The 18,372-nt window shown below is 39.2% G+C and overlaps 1 protein-coding gene across 8 annotated transcripts in view; it reads left to right on the top strand.

Annotated features, from left to right (window-relative positions):
- The first annotated feature begins 1,690 nt into the window (after positions 1 to 1,690).
- ICE2 (interactor of little elongation complex ELL subunit 2) overlaps positions 1,691 to 18,372 on the top strand; it is a 68,539-nt gene continuing 51,857 nt past the window's right edge. For 4 of the 8 annotated variants that reach the window (XR_003436375.1, XM_027123189.1, XM_027123190.1 and 1 more), the window contains exons 1-6: positions 1,715 to 1,826; positions 2,027 to 2,252; positions 2,758 to 2,892; positions 5,077 to 5,181; positions 10,574 to 10,835; positions 11,778 to 11,897. Coding sequence is in view for 7 of the 8 variants with exons in the window: in XM_027123189.1 (XP_026978990.1) it covers positions 2,852 to 2,892; positions 5,077 to 5,181; positions 10,574 to 10,835; positions 11,778 to 11,897 (528 nt within the window). In the remaining variant the exon portion in view is untranslated. Of the gene's footprint in view, positions 1,827 to 2,026; positions 2,253 to 2,757; positions 2,893 to 5,072; positions 5,182 to 10,573; positions 10,836 to 11,777; positions 11,898 to 18,372 lie in introns of those variants that run through there. The other 4 variants (XM_027123188.1, XM_027123193.1, XM_027123191.1 and 1 more) reach the window with 4 other exon arrangements.

The following is an 18,372-nucleotide window of genomic DNA, read 5'->3' as shown; positions in this document are numbered from 1 at the left end:
TTCCTCCATGCCCCCTGCCCCTTGGCAACCACAAGTCTGTTCTCTATGTCTGTGAGTCTTCTGTTTTGTAGATAGGTTCATTTGAGTCATATTTTAGATTCCACATGTAAGAGATATCATATGGTATTGCTCTTTCACTTGGGCAGTTGCTGAAGACTAGGACATGACTCCCAACTCCGACTGCATGCTTTGCGAGATAGTACCCAATTCTTAAACTTCACACACTACCTTGATGTTTGTCTCTGTCCTAGCACGTGAGTCAGCATCGCTCACCTAATAAGAAATGCTGCCCCACAGTGCTGGGCACTGCACCAGTTGATTTGCAAGCATCCACAAGCACTGTCTCCTAACTGGCCTCTTCCCTACAAATCATTCAATACATTGCCAGATAAACATTCCTAAAACACAGAAGCTCTGATTGTGTCATTCCTCTCCTTATAAGCTCCTCTCTCCCCTCAGCATCCCATTTCTTATACAATAAAATCAAAATCCTTACTCTGGCTTATAAGGTCTTCTGTGTTCTATTCCCAACCTAATTTTCCAAACCCTTTCCTCTACTGCTCTTCAGAGACCTTGTAATGCAGGCAAAGTAAATTACCTAAGGGTCCCTGTATTCAAGGGAGATTTTTCACATACGTGTGATTTTTATGTAAACATAATTTTAAACAATATCACAAATCATTCTAAACTTTAGAACATGTTTTCCTGCTAGCACACAAACTGGACTCTGTTCATGTAGTAGGTTTATGCAGCTCCCTGTGCTGGTCTCTATCTAGAACCATCCTTTTCCATCATCCACATACCTCAAATTCTTCAAATGGGCTGACGTGTGAAGTGCCCAAAGTGGTAACTGACATATAAGTGCTCAGTAGATGTCTTTAGCTAGTCAAAGCTGCTTTCTGTTTCTCTCACTAGTGATTTCTCTCCCTCCCTGAACTCACACAATCTTTTCTATAATACCTTTCTTATGTAGCTCATCACTTTGTATTTTATTTTGTAATTATTTAATGTGTATATCTTAGATTCCCAATGATCAAAAGCTCTGGGAAAAACCAGTATTGGCTCCGAGTCCTATGTGTACGCAGCACCAAGCACAAATTATAAGTGCTCAATAAATCTTTCCTGAGTGAGTGAAAATCTTACACTTAGTGAGTGTAAGAGCCAGAGTGACCGCTGGTAGAAAATGACATCTAAAATGGGAGGAGAATGGAGTGGAGATGCTACTGCGTGCCAGGTAACTGTGCTGAGCACAGCTTCATCCCTTATTTCATTTAATCCTTTCAAAAAACCCTACTAAGTAGGTGCTTATGATATCTCCATTTTATTGATGAGTCAGTTAAGACACTTAAGGTCACAACCAAGTCTGGGTCTTTCCAGTACTGTACTGTCCTGTCCTTCCAGTTTATGATCTCCTCAAGGTCGAGGACTCTCTAGGACAATACATAGCCCCCCAGCCCTCAAGGTGAACTCCAGCAACCCCTGTCTCACAGTTTCCAGCGGAATCTACCAGGAGACCGGGGGCGGGGAGGAGGCGGGAAGGGGGCGGGGGAAGGAGGGGGAGGCGGGAAGGGGGCGGGGGAAGGAGGGGGAGGCGGGAAGGGGGCGGGGGAAGGAGGGGGAGGCGGGGGACGGCCCTCTCGAGTCGCACGGGCCCCGCCCGCTGCGTCGTTGATGACGTCACCACGCAAGGCCGAGGCGGCGCGGCCATGTCCTTTAAATAAGGCCTTCCCGAGGCACGCGACAGAGAGGTGTGGGTTGTGCGGGCGTGTGATTGTTTCGCTAGGGTCCAGGTCGCGGTTCGGGGCGGAGACGCCGCGGACCACGAGGTGGGCGGCAAGGCTGCTTTGTTGCAGAGACTCGGCGGGGAGGGCGCGCTTCTGAGGGGCGGGAGGAGGGAACATGGCGGCCCCTAGGCCGGGCCAGGACCCTTCGCACCTGGTGCTGGCGCGGTCCCCTCCCCTGTCTTTGCTCACCGATTTACAGCATTTCTAGAACCTTGTTTTTCCTTTGGTTCCCTTTCCCTCAGCCTTCCTTGTGCCTTCATCGGCTCTCCCGCCGCAGCCCCTCACCGGGCAGAAGCGTGGGAGGTGGATTAAGTGGGAGCAGGTGAGGCCCGCCCGCTACTGAGAGATCGACTCCTACGTTTGACTGTCCGTTGCTCACAAACTCTTTATCCGCACGGGGTGGCAGGAGAAGCACTGAACATGCAGTGTTGACGTTCAGGCCAGATGCAAGCCAGATTTCTAGTGCTGGTGAGTCCTCTAAGTGATCCCGTGAAATGTCACTTAAGTTATCTGGCCCTCAGTCTCCTCCAAAAGTGAGGTTCTCTTTGAAAGATTCTTGACATCCAGATAGCTTTTGTCCTTCGTTGCTTGCCAGAATCTGCCCCATAATAATGTATGGTTGGGAAAATGGAAGCAAGATTTATTTTGACAATAAGGGAGTCGGGGCAGGGGACTGAGTCAAGACATACAGCCCAATTCTGGGATCTTGTATGTGAGCAATGAGAACACCATTCTGTTTCGGTCTTCTTTCGTGACGTTCCTGGAATAAGTTAAATGGAGAAGGACTGATCCTATGTTAGCTTCGCTGTTCTGCCTCAAAGACCTTGGGAATATTCGTCTGTCTGCCCTTTTCTATTTTACGTGTCTGTGTCGATTGAGGTTGTTAGGAACAGGTTCTTGACTCATCTGAGTTAACAGTATCTGGTCCAGCCAGTCACCTGCTTTTGTTCTTGACCTTTGGTTTTTTCCTCAGTTGAGTGAAAATTCTAGAGACATCCTGCCTCCTTAGGAGCCTACACTGCCAGGCAGCAGAATTGTGAACTAGAGTGAAGCAGAAATCTAGGAATATGAGCTCCATGATGGCCATGGGTGAACCAAGGCTGAACTGGTGAGTCACATCTGTTTGTAATCTCCTAAAGAGGATTGAAGTGGGTCTGGTGGCTGCATTAGGAAAGGAGGGTGTCTGGCCTGGAGAGATCTGGAGGAAACAGAAAGAAGATAAGTACAGTGTCTTAGAGTTTACCCCATTCTCATCTACCCCGTTCTTTTTTTTTTTTTTTTTTTTTTAATTATTATTATTTTTTCGGTACGCGGGCCCTTCACCGCTGTGGCCTCTCCCGCTGCGGAGCACAGGCTCCCGGCGTGCAGGCTCAGCGGCCATGGCTCACGGGCCCAGCCGCTCCGCGGCACACGGGATCTTCCCGAACCAGGGCACGAACCCGTGTCCCCTGCATCGGCAGGCGGACTCCCAACCACTGCGCCACCAGGGAAGCCCTACCCGTTCTTATCTACACCTGCTTGGCACTTTTGAGTTATCTTTGACTGCACTTCCTCTCCTAAAGTGATAACAATTCAGCACTTAGATTGCTTCTAGGTATAACTCCATCATGTATTTATTGTTGATCTTAGTAAAGGAGAGATGCTGGAACTTTCCTGCGTTCAAGAACCTTTTCTTAAGAATAGGCAAGCTTCTTTTTGTTATATTGGAATCTATATCAAGTGATAATGTAAGTGCATAGACTATTTTAGAAGTGTATGAGAACTTTACAAATAGAGAACTTTATTAAGTAATATGGTGGCTATGTAGAAATCTAATGTGTGTGCTGCTTTAGATCAATTTAACACACATTTAGTGAGCATCTACTCTACTAGCGAAGGAGTGTGCTAGCGGAGGAGAATACAAAAGTTACAAGAGATTACAAAGATGACTGAAATAGTACCTGACTCAGAAGATTCAATCACTACATCCTCTAGTATAATGCATATAGACAATGATATTGTCTATAATTATGTAATGTGATAAATATTGATTCAGTGGCAATCATATTACAATATAGAAATGTTATCAAAGTAACATGCTGTACACCTTAAATTTACAAAGTGTAACATGTCAAGTTTATCAAATAAATACAATCAATATGTGTTCAATAAGTATTTGTTTATTGAAAACAGTGTTTCCTCCAAGGAGCTCACAATTCCTGAGGCCCATGACTTTGTTTTTGTATGTTATGCAAAAACTTTAGAATTTAATGAGATGTCACAGATACAGCACAATAGCAAGTACTAAGAAACTACCCCGGTGCATAACAAATAAGACTTTTTAGATTTATCATTAATACCTTAATTATTGTTTTTAGATAAACACCTTTAAAACAGTAAGAAATGAGTATGGAGCAAATATGCGAGAATTTCCCATTTTAGTAATGGGCCAGCCAAAGGTGCCATTTGACTAGATTTTTCTGTTGTAAGTTTTAAGAGGTATGCACATTTATGCTCCTTGCCATAAAAAATGTGTTCAAATGCAGAACAGATGCTCTTCTATATCATTGACATTGTGAAACCAAACGTGGTTTAGAGCCTTTGCACAGTATTACAGTCCTTGGAATGGTCCTTTTCTACAGAATCCTTCTAATTTTTGTTCTCCCTAGATTAATTGTTCTCAGTGTGTTTAATTTTTAAATTCTTTCGTTCAACCAGCATTTATTGGATGCTTACTATACAGAAAGCATTGACTATAGTATGTTAGTCTGTAAATTAATTACAGTATAGAAAATCATATATGACCTTGCAAGTAGTTTTAGTAGAGGCACACCATTTATCACATTTGCCAAGTTAACAAAAAACGTTGGATAATCAGTCTTTGTAGTGTTTTTTGGCTGAGCACAATAGTGAATGAGACAAAAATAGGTTAAGAAGCATTTTCTTTCAGCAATCAAACATCTTAATGTTATGCCACAGAGCCTGAGGTGAGCCTTGCCCCTGACAGACCCTTTATGATACTTCAGTCTGTTCTGTCTTTAACTCTCAAGTATCTCTGGCATTTAGTTGGGTACTAAAGGAAAAAGCAAGGCTGATTGTTGGAATTGGAGAATTTCAGAATGGGCCTAGGTTAAAAACTATCCAAGAAGTAAAACATCTAAACTCACACATGGAATTAAAATTATTGAGGTGATTTTCTGGGAAAGGGGATGTAGGGGACATGTAGTTTTAAATTACAATTGTACCATTATGCTTGTTAATCTAGCATGAAATTTTGAATTGTCAAATTCAAGTAAATTACTTTGTTTTACAGGGATGTTTCCCCCAAAAATGGCCTTAAGACATTTTTCTCTCGAGAAAATTATAAAGATCATTCCATGGCTCCAAGTTTAAAAGAACTGTGTATTTTATCTAGCAGGTAATATGTTTATTTATTTGGTTATTTATTTCCATATTTGATTGTTATTTTCCTGATAGTTGAAGTTTTATATGTATCTATATCCACCATGATAAATTCAAATTATAGAAATGTAGAAATTAAAAAATAGAAGAACTCAGTACCAAAAAGTGACCACTCTTTGGTATGCATATATATCTTTTCAGACCTTTCTCTCCACTCATGAACAGATACATATTAAAACAAAAATGGGGGGACTTCCCTAGCAGACCTGTGGTTAGGACTCTGTGCTTTCACTGCTGAGGGCCCAGGTTCAATCCCTGGTCAGGGAACTAAGATCCCGCAAGCCGTGTGGCATGGCCGAAAGAAGGGGTGGGGGATCACACCATAAATGCTGTAAAATGCTGTAAACACTATAAAACTGTTTTGCAATTTGCTTTTTTCATTTAAAGTAATAGTTTGGGTATTTTGTGCCCCTACATTAACTCAGTCTTCTTAATGGTTGCATATTATTTTACTATACAGAGATACTTTTAATTATTTTAGCTAGTTTTACATTGCAAAATGTTTGTGTTCCTCTTTCTTTGGGATTTTAAACAGTAACATTTATAAAGTTCTTGTAATTATTTCTGTAAGATAAATTCGTAGAAATTGAATTGTTTGGGCAGATTCTATAAACATTTTATATTTTAATAGATACCACCAAATTGCCATAGAGTTTTTTTCTGGTATGAAAATGCCTATTAAGTGATGATTTTCCGTTCTCACTGCTTACTTGCCTGTAACAGCTCTTCTTTCCTTTGTGATTACCTGTTTCAACTCTATTGTGGATGAATCTTAAAACTAATCAAGTTTACTAGAAAGCAGTGAAAATATGCCAAATGAGGAATTGGGGGGCTCCCCTAGGGGAGCTTAATTTTTAACTTTCATCCTTTCTCCACTCCTTTTGCAATGGAGGAATCATACTTGTAGCCTCTGCATGGAATGGGACCCCATCTTTTCCTGCCTTTTCAGTACCCTTTCTGTCAATTAGCATCCCCTCTTAACTCCTGTCTCTCTTTTTTTTAAGCCATGCCGCTCAGCTTGTGGGATCTTAGTTCCCATACCAGGGATCGAACCCATGCCCCCTGCAGTGGAAGCGCAGAGTCCTAACCACTGGACTGCCAGGGAAGTCCCTCTTTGTTCTCTCTTGACCAATATTTAAACATGCTCAAGTTTGTCCCATCTCAGTCCCTGGGTCCCACATTCCCTCCTAGTTGCTTTCTTAGCTCTTCTCTCATTTGTACTTAGACTTCTTTAAATACTTGTATATGCTTGCTGGGAGGAAATGAGGGACAAAAAATCTATAAGACATACCAAAACCAATTAACAAAATAACACTGCTGAGTCCCTCCCTCCCAATAATTACTTTAAATGGATTAAACTCTCCAGCCAAAAGACAGATTTGGAGAATCAATTTAAAAAACGGGATGGAGGGGGCTTCCCTGGTGGCGCAGTGGTTGAGAGACTGTCTGCCGATGCAGGGGACACGGGTTTGTGCCCCGGTCCGGGAAGATCCCACGTGCCACGGAGCGACTAGCCCCGTGAGCCATGGCCGCTGAGCCTGTGCATCCGGAGCCTGTGCTCCGCAACGGGAGAGGCCACAACAGTGAGAGGCCCGTGTACCGAAAAAAAAAAAAAAAAAACCCTTCCCTTTATTGCGTATCCCATTGCACGTGCTTTCACTGAACATTCCACTGTAATCTGCCTTTTGCCCTCACTAGGCTACTAAAACTGCTCCTCTTAAAATCAGCAATGAGCTCTTGACCATAGAGATATCTCACTCTAATTTTCCTCCTAGTTTTCTGGTGACAGTGGTATTTCTTAGTGGAATCAATTAATTGCTACCACTGATACTCATTTAGGTTGTTTCCATTCCTTTACTGTTACAAACAATGAGCATCTTTTTTTTTTTTGGCTGCATTGGGTCTTCGTTGCTGCGCGTGAGCTTTCTCTAGTTGTGGCGGATGGGGGCTACTCTTTGTTGTGGTGCGTGGCCTTCTCATTGCGGTGGCTTCTCTTGTGGAGCACGGGCTCTAGGTACTCGGGCTTCAGTAGTTGTGGCTCTAGAGCACAGGCTCAGTAGTTGTGGCGCACAGGCTTAGTTGCTCCGCGGCATGTGGAATCTTCCTGGACCAGGGATCGAACCCATGTCCCCTGCATTGGCAGGCAGATTCTCAACTACTGCCCCACCAGGGAAGTCCCTTGCTACTGCTTCTTAATTATTTTATGGTCCTTTTCAAATCCGGTTCTATTCAGCATATCCCAAGCGTGGATTATAGTCTGAAATTTGTAAGGGAGAGGACGTCCTACTGGAAGTTGAGTACACTTAACACCTAAAATCTTTTTTTCTTAGAATATCACTTGTTTTTCTTTAGATTTCTATATAGCACAAAATAATTTGTTAGTATAATACACCTTTTAGCATAGAAGAAATAAAGACACAAGTCATTGATTTCGTATGTTTCTAGTCTTTTTTGCTAACCTTTAGTTTTATTATAGTAAGAATGGATTTTCAGACTATATTAAATTACCACAGTTTTCTTTTTTTTTTTTTTTTTTTTTTTTTTTAATGGTACGTGGGCCTCTCACTGTTGTGGCCTCTCCCGTTGCGGAGCGCAGGCTCCGGACGCGCAGGCCCAGCGGCCGTGGCTCACGGGCCCAGCCGCTCCGCGGCACGTGGGACCCTCCCGGACCAGGGCACGAACCCGTGTCCCCTGCATCGGCAGGCGGACTCTCAACCACTGCGCCACCAGGGAAGCCCTACCACAGTTTTCTTGATGAAAAAACCAGGAAGAAAAAAACAAAAAAAGACTCGGAAGAATGTAAATTTATTAGCCCTAATTTTGTATTTTGTTTTCTATAAAAACATATTTGGGAAAATATTGATACCTCTAATTATGCTACTTTCAACAATATGAGGTTTTTATTCAACCCTTTTCCCTCCACTGAAAGGTAAGTATTTGCCTTTTAAAAATTAGTTTCTGGGGACTTCGCTGGTGGCGCAGTGGTTGGGAATCCGCCTGCCAGTGCAAGGAACAGGGGTTCGAACCCTGGTCCGGGAAGATCCCACATGCCGCAGAGCAACTAAGCCTGTGCGCCACAACTACTGAGCTTGTGCTCTAGAGCCCATGAGCCACAACTGCTGAGCCCATGAGCCACAACTGCTGAGCCCGCGTGCCACAACTACTGAAGCCCATGTGCCTAGAGCCCATGCTCTGCAACGAAGAGAAGACACCGCAATGAGAAGCCTGCACAGCCCTTGCTCGCTGCAACTAGAGAAAGCCTGTGCGCAGCAACGAAGACCCAATGCAGCCAAAATTAAAAAAAAAAATTAGTTTCTGGTTATTGATATTTATAACTGAGTTTTAAGCCAACAAAGGGGAAAGAAGCTTCAAATACACAAAAAAGAAGAAAAAGAAGAAATTTTAACATGTTTAATGTACATAAGTAAATCAAATTCAGGAGGTACAGGTAGACTTTAGATGGAGGCTAGAAGTACCATTTCCAAATGCTACTTAAAGAAGCTACCCAAACCAGGAGACTTAAAGCATAGGAAACGAAAACTTTTGAATTCTGCCTTTTTTTCATAGAGACTTAAAGTAAAAAAGGAGAGTTGACAAAATGAAGGGAGAAAACTTCAAACCATCAACTTAAATAAAATATAATGCTGTAAATGTGGATAGAAAAAACCCATCAGATGCTTTTGGCTTGCACCCTGATGAAGATTTTGACAGCGCTGCACACAGAAATGATCTTGATGTGCTGCCGTTTCATTCTTTGCTGAATGTAGCCAATTTAAACTGCTAGAATTTCTTGACATTCCTAGTCTGGCGTATCTGAGTCAGCATCTTGTTGCTGCAGCAGCTTAATTAAATTTGCCAGTTTGTGTCACAAGGACAGACATGTTCTCATATTCAGAGAGACAGCCGTGAAGCAGTATTGTTAAGAATTGCGGACACAATACTGTTAGGTTTGAATAGCTCTCAAGACATTTTCTAGTGAGAAATCAATTTGCTGTAATACATTTCTCCCAAGATCAGCAGTTAATATTCATTTTGTTAACCTAAAATATGCTTATTTTTATGCAGTTATTGGAGAAACTTTAGTAGCTAAGTATGTCTTCTTTCACCTGTATTATTTTCAGAGCCAATCTAAGCATCCTTATTTTAATTTCCAAAATTCTTTTTCCATTTACTAACCTGCTCTCTTGGTTAGTTTTACATCCAGAGTTTAGCTCTAAAAGAGTAATGTTGAATATTTTGCCTTATTTGAGGGCTCTAAGTCTTTTTTTAAAGAATTTTGGAATTTTTATCGTATTTATTCTAATATTTTAACGTTGATCTAAAACAAATTAATGGTAGCTTTGGATGGGGCTTAACTCACGCTTTTTAGTTTGGAACCAAATCATTACTGTGGTGGAAATTGAAGTTGTAGAGGCTAAGGAAATGTAGTTTCGTGTGTGTGTGTGTGTGTGTGTGTGTGTTTGTGTACTTTAAGACTTTCTTATGAAAAATGTAGGTTATAACACTGAATAGCAGCAATAGAGACAGATTATTTACAAGATAAGAAATTTGTGTCATATACCTTAATTGGGGTAGTAAGCTGATTTTTTTTTAAATTTGGGGTAGGCTTTCATAAACAGATAGGGTAACAGGTTCTCTAGCTACTCACCAGTTTTTCCTGTAGTGTATTTCATTATAGATGTGCCAAGATTTCTCTTTTGTATCTATACAAAACATAAAGACATTTCCATAAACTCAGCCATGTGCATGAGTGATAGAGGATTATACAACTTTTCTAAAACCACTGTTATTTCCATAAAATATATCACAGAGTGTTGGGATTTTCTTTTAAATTCTTGAGATAATTAAAGCAGAGGAAACCAGAAAATTTAGAATCTCAGTGAATTTGTGAACTTCAAGTTTGTGACCCCAACATATCCTGCTCTTAGTGGCTTTTGTTCACTGCATTAACTGATATATCTTATTGAAGACTTTAGGTATTAAAAAACAACTTGAATTGTAATAAAATGTAAACACAAAATACCTGCATATATAACTAGCAAGAGTGATTTACCCCTCTTCAATAAAGGGAGGAAGCTTCCAAATTGAATAACTTGTCTAAGGATTTTGCCTCTTCCTCTCCATCAGGTAATTGAAGGTAAACTTGTAATGTGATCCTATCCTGCAGAATACTTAATTTATACTAAATGGCTAAACATCAAAATGCAGGTGGCAGAGTTAGATAATAATCCAGAATTTACTCTGTTAATCACTCTGTATTCTCCCTGGTGATTGAGAATCATGAAGTTTCATGATAGTAATCTTCATGTGAAAAGCACATATTTGTAAATTGTATTTTTTTTCCCCAGACGTATAGGAGAAAATTTGAATGCCTCAGCAAGTTCCGTAGAAACTGAGCCGGCAGTTAGTTCAGCAACTCAAGCAAAGGAAAAAGTGAAAACCACAGTTGGAATGGTTCTTCTTCCAAAACCAAGAGTTCCTTATCCTCGTTTCTCTCGTTTCTCACAGAGAGAGCAGAGGAATTATGTGGATTTGTTGGTTAAATATGCAAAAATCCCTGTGAGTTCCAAAGCTGTTGGAATAAATAAAAATGAATACTTGCAGTACTTGGTATGTATTGTTTTCTTCAGCGTCAGTTAAAAAATATTTAAAAGTTAGGAAATATTTGAAATTTGCTTTTATGTTTTTAGGTGCAATCACATTAATAAAAATGGAAACTATAAGGAGTTTAATTGACAGAACATTGGTGCTTTAATTCTATTGTTTCTATTATAGTCGAGGCATTTTGCTCTAGTTCTGAGTATATTTCACCCCAGTTCATATTAAGTACTAGCAGTAGAACTTTACCTTGCACCTTGAACCACTTTAAAATTTTTGTTAATTATTACTTTAATTAAGTAGTTACCAAATTCTCGATTAGGTAAGTGATGCTGTGCTGAATGTCATTGTTGCAAACTCTTTGTTCATATCTATGATTGTTTCCTTAAGATAAATTCTTAAAAATATAATTACCAGATCAAAAACTATACATGTTTTTAAGGCTTTGATCTGCAGTTACACACGAGTAAATTGTTCTGAAAAAAAGTTTAAACCAATTTGTATGTACCAGTACTGTAAGAAGGTTTTTTTCAAAATATCTTCACTAACAATGAACGTTATTTTTTTGCCTCTAATTTGATATGGAAAAAATGGCAATCTCTTGTTTTTTATTAACTTACAGTGGTTACTAATGAAAATAAGCATTTTCCATGTGTTTATAAGCCATTTCTAATTCTTCTTTTGTAACTTGCATATTTATATGTTTGCTTATTTTTCCATTTGGGTGTTTGTCCTTTTTATGTTAAGAGCATTTTATAAAATGAGCTTATTAATTCCTAATCATATATTGTAGCATTAGTCATTAGCTTTTCTCTTTTTGTGGAATGAACTTTTTTGTGATTTCTGCTTTGGACATGATACTTTAAGTCCATATTATTAGTGCAGCAATTGAGAAGTGATTGTTTTTAACCAAGCTTCTTATTCTAAGATATGTCTACTTTTTTTTTAAATCAGGATATGAAAAAACATGTGAATGAAGAAGTTACAGAATTCCTAAAATTTTTGCAGAATTCTGCAAAGAAATGTGCACAGGATTATAATATGCTTTCTGATGACGCTCGTCTCTTCACAGAGGTAAAAAAAAAAAATCACATTTACTTAAACTGCCAAGTAATATGCAATAGCAGCATTTTAAAATGTGTGATGATTTTCCAAAAGCACATGTTAATATTGTCAAATTAGAGACCAAATTTCTGTAGGTCTTTTATTCATCATGTATTTAAATAATAGAAATACTGACACCTCAAAATCAGGTACTATAGTATATTCATGTTTTTTTCTTTTAATGATCTACTGTATTTGAGTTATATTTTACTCATATGGATGGTTTGATCTGATGCACTGATTTCCCTTGCGAGAGAATGGGGTTTAAGGAGTTATATTGGTCCTTAAAATTCTGTATGGTCCTTTAGAACCTAGTCATATAAATTTATATTCACTATTTTCATGGTAACCAGCCACCGGATGATAAATTTCATCAAATAATTTTTTGATACTTAAATTATTCATGCAGGTTTATTTTTTAATTTTTTTTGAGGGTAATTATCATTTATTTTTTTAATGCATCTTTATTGGAGTATAATTGCTTCACAATACTGTGTGTGTTTCTGTTGTAGAACACAGTGAATCAGCCATATGCATACGTATATCGCCATATCCCCTCCCTCTTGAGCCTCCCTCCCACCCTCCCTATCCCACCCCTCTAGGCTGTCGCAAAGCACGGAGCTGATCTCCCTGTGCTATGCTGCTGCTTCCCACTAACTATCTGTTTTATGCTTCCCACTATCTGTTTTATGCTTCCCACTAACTATCTGTTTCATGCACATTTATTAGCAAAGCATGTAAATCCTCCCATCATGTAGTGGGCGTAGGAAAAATTTAGAGTACACTACTTGAATAGTAACTTAATAGTAGAGTTGTAGTAGAATTCATCTAGAAACACCAACACCAGTCTGAATTTTTTTTTTTAAGCCTTTAAAACTAGTCAGGGCTTCCCTGGTGGCCCGTGAGCCATGGCCACTGAGCCCGGAGCCTGTGCAACGGGAGAGGCCGCAACAGTGAGAGGCCCGCGTATCGCAAAAAAAAACCCAAAAAGGTTAAGATAGTAGGTTTTAAGGGTATTTTAGCACAGCTTTTTAAAAAAGTGCTCATTATAAATTGGAGGACAGCAGAGGGTATAAATTCTACTTTAAAACAAACACTTTTTTTTTTCTTCGGTACGCAGGCCTCTCACTGTTGTGGCCTCTCCTGTTGTGGAGCACAGGCTCCGGACGCGCAGGCTCAACGGCCATGGCTCACGGGCCCAGCCGCTCCACGGCATGTGGGATCTTCCCGGACCGGGGCACGAACCCGTGTCCCCTGCATCAGCAGGCGGACTCTCAACCACTGTGCCACCAGGGAAGCCCTATCTTAACCATTTTTAAGTGTAGCGTTCAATACTATTAAGTATATCACATTGTTTTGTACAGTGAGTAGTTTTATTTATTTATTTATTTCAAATTTATCAATTTTATCATGTATGGTTTATTTTTTTAATTTTTAAAATTTATTTATTTATTTTTGGCTGTGTTGGGCCTTCATTGCTGTGCACAGGCTTTCTCTAGTTGCTGTGAGCGGGGGCTACTCTTTGTTGTAGTGTGCAGGTTTCTCATTGTGTTGGCTTCTCTTGTTGTGGAGCACGGGCTCTAGGTGCGTAGGCTTCAGTAGTCATGGCTCTCAGGCTCTAGAGCGCAGGCTCAGTACTTGTGGTGCACGGGCTTAGTTGCTCCACGGCATGTGGGATCTTCCCGGGCCAGGGCTCAAACCTGTGTCCCTTGCATTGGCAGGCAGATTCTCAACCACTGTGCCACCAGGGAAGCCCACAATGATGGTTTTAAAACATAAATCACATCCCCTCATTTTGCTGGTTTCAAATGGCTTCTCATCTCACTCAGGAAGAGACAGTCTTTAGAAAGTTCTGCAGTGCCCTACATGATCCTGCCTCCTCACCACCACCACCCCAAGCCTGCTTCATCTCCTGCGTGTTCCTCTCAGTTATTCTGTTCCAGCCTCCTGACCTCTTTGTGTCTCTTGAATACATCAAGCACGGTCCTGCCTTAAGGCCTTTCTTTGGCTGTTCCCATCTTTCTGGCAAGCTGTTCCCCAGATACCTGCATGGATTAGTTCCTTGATTCCTTTAAGTCTCTCTCTGTTCAGTTGCCAGCTATCACTGAGGATACTCGTAATTACCGCATAAAAAGTAGCATCACCCGCAGCATTTCCTTTACCGTGTTTTGTTTATTGTCTTTCTCCCTAACACTTGTATGTAAGTACTGTTTGCGCACTGGGGTGTTCCCAGTCACTGGAATAATGCCTGGCACACAGTAAGTGCCCAGTATAATTACTTGTTAAGTGAATATAAAACTGTTTATGAACAGAGTACATTATTTGATAGCTAGCAGTCAGCATTAGGTCTTGCTTTTTAGCCAGGTTGACTTGGCAGCACATTGTCTTATTACACTTTACATCTTACCCCAAAGACTCACTGATCTTTTTCTAACCTTTTTATTGTTTTAAAATTTTAATTTTATATTATGAAATGTAATGTACCTATGCAAAAGTATTTAGAACAAATATGTACAGCTTAACAAATAATTATATAGTGAACACCTATGTAACTCTCTTCCAAGTCAAGAAATAAAACATTACCAGTAACCTAGAAGGCCCCTGTGTATCCCTCCTAGATAATAACATTTTCCCTTGTTGAAGAAATAATCACTGTGCCAAGTTTGGTTTGATCATTTCCATGCCTTTAAGAAAATTTTTTTTTTGATAATTCAAGTTTTCTTTTGCCTGTGTTTGAATTTTATGTGAATTCTTTTGCTCTTTTATGTGAACAGAATTCTTCCTTTACTCAATAGTATGTTTGTGAGATTCATATGTATGTATGTGTGTAGTTGTATTTCATTCATTTTTATTTCTGTACATCTATAAGTAAACTGGTTTATTCTGTTGATCAAAATCTGGGCTGTTTCCAGTTTTGAGCTATTGTAAGCAGTGCCCCTGTGAAAATTCTCATACATGTCTCTTGCTGCACATGTACACACGTATCTACTGGGTATATGACTAGGAATGAAATCGTTGGGTTATAGAGTATGCATATCTTCAACTTCAATAGATAATGTTAGACTGTTTTCCAAAGTGGTCATGCCAGTTTACATTGTACCTAGCAGTGTTTGAGAGGTTTTTACTCCGTATCCTCAACAATTGATACTTACAGTCATTTTAGTTTTAACCAATCTAGAGGATAGGGTGCTATATTTATAAGACTATACCTTTTCCTATGTTTCTTGGTCATTTCCTGTGAATTGAGTGTTCAAGTTTTGCCCTTTATTCTACTTGATTTTCCATCTTTTTGTTACTGATATGTGGGAGGTTTTGTATATCCTAAATACAAAAGTTTTATGGGTTGTACAGTAGTCCCCCCTTAATCTTGGTTTTGCTTTACTCCGTGTCAGTTACCCACAAATGGAAATTCCAGAAATACTTCATCACACACCATTCTGAGTAGTGTGATGAAGTCTCTCACAGTCCCGCTCTACCCCACCCACAATGTGAATTATCCTTCTGTCTAGTATATCCCACCCATTAATCTCTTAGTAGCCACCTTGGTTATCAGATGGACTTTCAAGGTATCACAGTGCTTGTGTTCAAATCACCCTTATTTTACTTGATAACGGCTCCAAAGTGCAAGAGTAGCGATGCTGGCAGTTTGGGTATGCCAAAAAGAAGCCGCAAAGTGTTTCCTTTCAGTGAAAAGGCGAAAGTTCTCAACTTAGTAAGGAAAGAACAAAAATCATATGCTGCAGTTACTAAGATCTGCAGTAAGAACGAATCTTCTATCCATGAAATTATAACAAAGGAAAAAGAAATTCATGTTCTGCTGTCACACCTCAAACTGCAAAAGTTACAGCTGCAGCACATGATAGGTGCTTAGTTAAGATTGAAAAGACATTAAATTTGTAAGATATTTTGAGAGAGAGAAAGTTACCACATTCATATAACTTATTACAATATTGCTATAATTGTTCTGTTTTTATTTTATTATTAGTTATTGTTGCTAATCTCTTACTGTGCCTAATTTTTAAATTAAACTTTATCATAGGTATGTATGAATAGGAAATGATATTCAGTCTTATCCACGATTTCAGACATCCACTGAGGGTCTTGGAATATATCCCCCATGGATAAGGGAGACTACATTGGGAGTTTTTTCTTTTATTTGATAAAACAGTTTTTTTAATCTACAAGATCCCCCTCCATATTTTTTTTCTTTAAACTTTATCTTTTCAAAAACCTGGGTCATTTGACCTTTCGAGTTTCCCACAGTCTAGATTTTGATAACTATATATTCATGATGATGTTCAACATGTTCTTTTTTGCTCTTTATTTCTTACAAATTGTGAACTGGATCCAGAAGCTTGATCAGAATTATAGTCTTGCCAAAGGGTTTGAACATATAGATGGTAGTGTTTTCTTTAATCAGGTGGCACATAATGTCTGATTGTTTTTTGTGATGTTAGTAGCTATTGATGCTTAATGCCAGATTTATTCATTCACTGGGGTTTGAAAAATTGTAAAATTCTAATTGCGTCATTTATTTTTATTCATTAGTTGGAATAATTTTATTAAGATATGTTTTTCCTCATCTACTCTTTGGCTTCCCATTTCATGTAGCAGAAAAAGTGCTAGATTCTTTATATACCAGTTTTGAAAAAATTAATTGGTTCCTTCTTATTTTACAATGGTGATCACTTTTTAAAAAAAATATTATTATTGAATCATGAAGTTAAACACATTTGATGGGTTTTAGTCCGCTACAATTATCCTTTTTGAAACTCAGATAATACCAACTTTGACCAGTGATGGGGTCTTCATACTGGCTTTTGAGTCACTCTAGGAGTCTTTGAGGCTTATTTTGTACATTTCCTATCCCAGCCCTGGAAACATTTTCTAGAGTCTTTGTTTCTTTTAGTGCGAAATGGCATTTCAAGACTACAGTCTGGGCACTGGGGATGCTCACTGCACCTGAGTTGATCAGTGTTTATGATACTTTTTCAGTAGATGGAGCTAGAACAAGTACATTTAAAGAAAAAATTACCACGTGTCTCATTTGCTTTATCCCACATTATACTCACAACAGCCTCAGAATAATACAATTGCCACCAATCAATAGAATTTCTGAAAATAGTTTGAAAAAATTTTTTCATATGTTCTCACCATGAAAAATTTTTTTCATATGTTCTCACCATTCTCCCGTACTTTTTTTAGTACTGCATTTATATTGTTAGAACGTGTAGCCATTATGTACTAAATAAACTCTGTCTTTGTTTTTTAAGTATAGTTGATTTACAATGTTCTGTTAATTAACTGCTGTACAGCAAAGTGATTCAGTTATACATTTTTTACATTCTTTTTTTTAATATATTATTTTCCATTATGGTTTATCATAGGATATTGAATATAGTTCTCTATGCTATACAGTAGGACCTTGTTGTTTATCCATTCTGTATATAAAAGCTTACAGCTGCTAACCTCAACCTCCCACTCCATCCCTCCCCCAACCTCCTCCCCCTTGGCAACCACCACTCTGTTCTCTATGTCTGTGATTCTGTTTCTGTTTCATAGATTGCTTCATTTGTGTCATATTTTAGATTCCATATATAAGTGGTATCATATGGTATTTGTCTTTCTCTTTCTGACTTCACTTAGTATGATAATCTCTAGTTGCATCCATGTTGCTGCAAATGGCATTATTTTGTTCTTTTTTATGGCTGAGTAGTATTCCATTGTATATCTGTACCACATCTTCTTTATCCATTCATCTGTTGGTGGACATTTAGGTTGTTTCCATGTCTTGGCTACTGTGAATAGTGCTGCTATGAATATAGGGATGCATGTATCTTTTTGAATTATAGTTTTGTCTGGATATGTGCCCAGAAGTGGGATTGCTGGCTGATATGGTAATTCTATTTTTAGTTTTCTGAGAAACCTCTCTAGTGTTTTCTTTCTTTCTTTTTTTTTGATATTTCTTTCTTTCTTTATTTATTTTGGCTGCGCTGAGTCTTAGTTGTGGTACGTGGGATCTTCATTGCGGCATGTGGAATCTTTTAGTTGCAGCATGTGGACTCTTAGTTGCGGCATGCGAACTCTTAGCTGCAGCATGCATGCAGGATCTAGTTCCCTGACCAGGGATCGAACCTGGGCCCCCCCACACATTGGGGGCTCAGAGTCTTACCCATTGGATCACCAGGGAAGTCCCTCCCTACTGTTTTCCACAGTGGCTGCATCAACTTCTATTCCCACCAGCAGTGTAGGAGGGTTCCCTTTTTTCCACACCCTCTCCAGCATTTGTTGTTTGCAGATTTTTTAAAGATGGCCTTTCTGACCAGTGTGGGTGGTACCTCATTGTAGTTTTGATTTGCATTTCTCTTATAATTAGCAGTGTTGTCCATCTTTTCATGTGCCTATTGGCCATCTGTATTTCTTTGGAGAAATGTTTATTTAGGTC

The sequence above is a fragment of the Aethalodelphis obliquidens genome, unplaced genomic scaffold (assembly GCF_003676395.1).
Source record: "Aethalodelphis obliquidens isolate GAN/ISIS:26980383/991018 unplaced genomic scaffold, ASM367639v1 scaffold26, whole genome shotgun sequence".
Lineage (NCBI taxonomy): Eukaryota > Metazoa > Chordata > Mammalia > Artiodactyla > Delphinidae > Aethalodelphis > Aethalodelphis obliquidens.
This window is presented reverse-complemented; position numbering and strand designations above follow the sequence as displayed.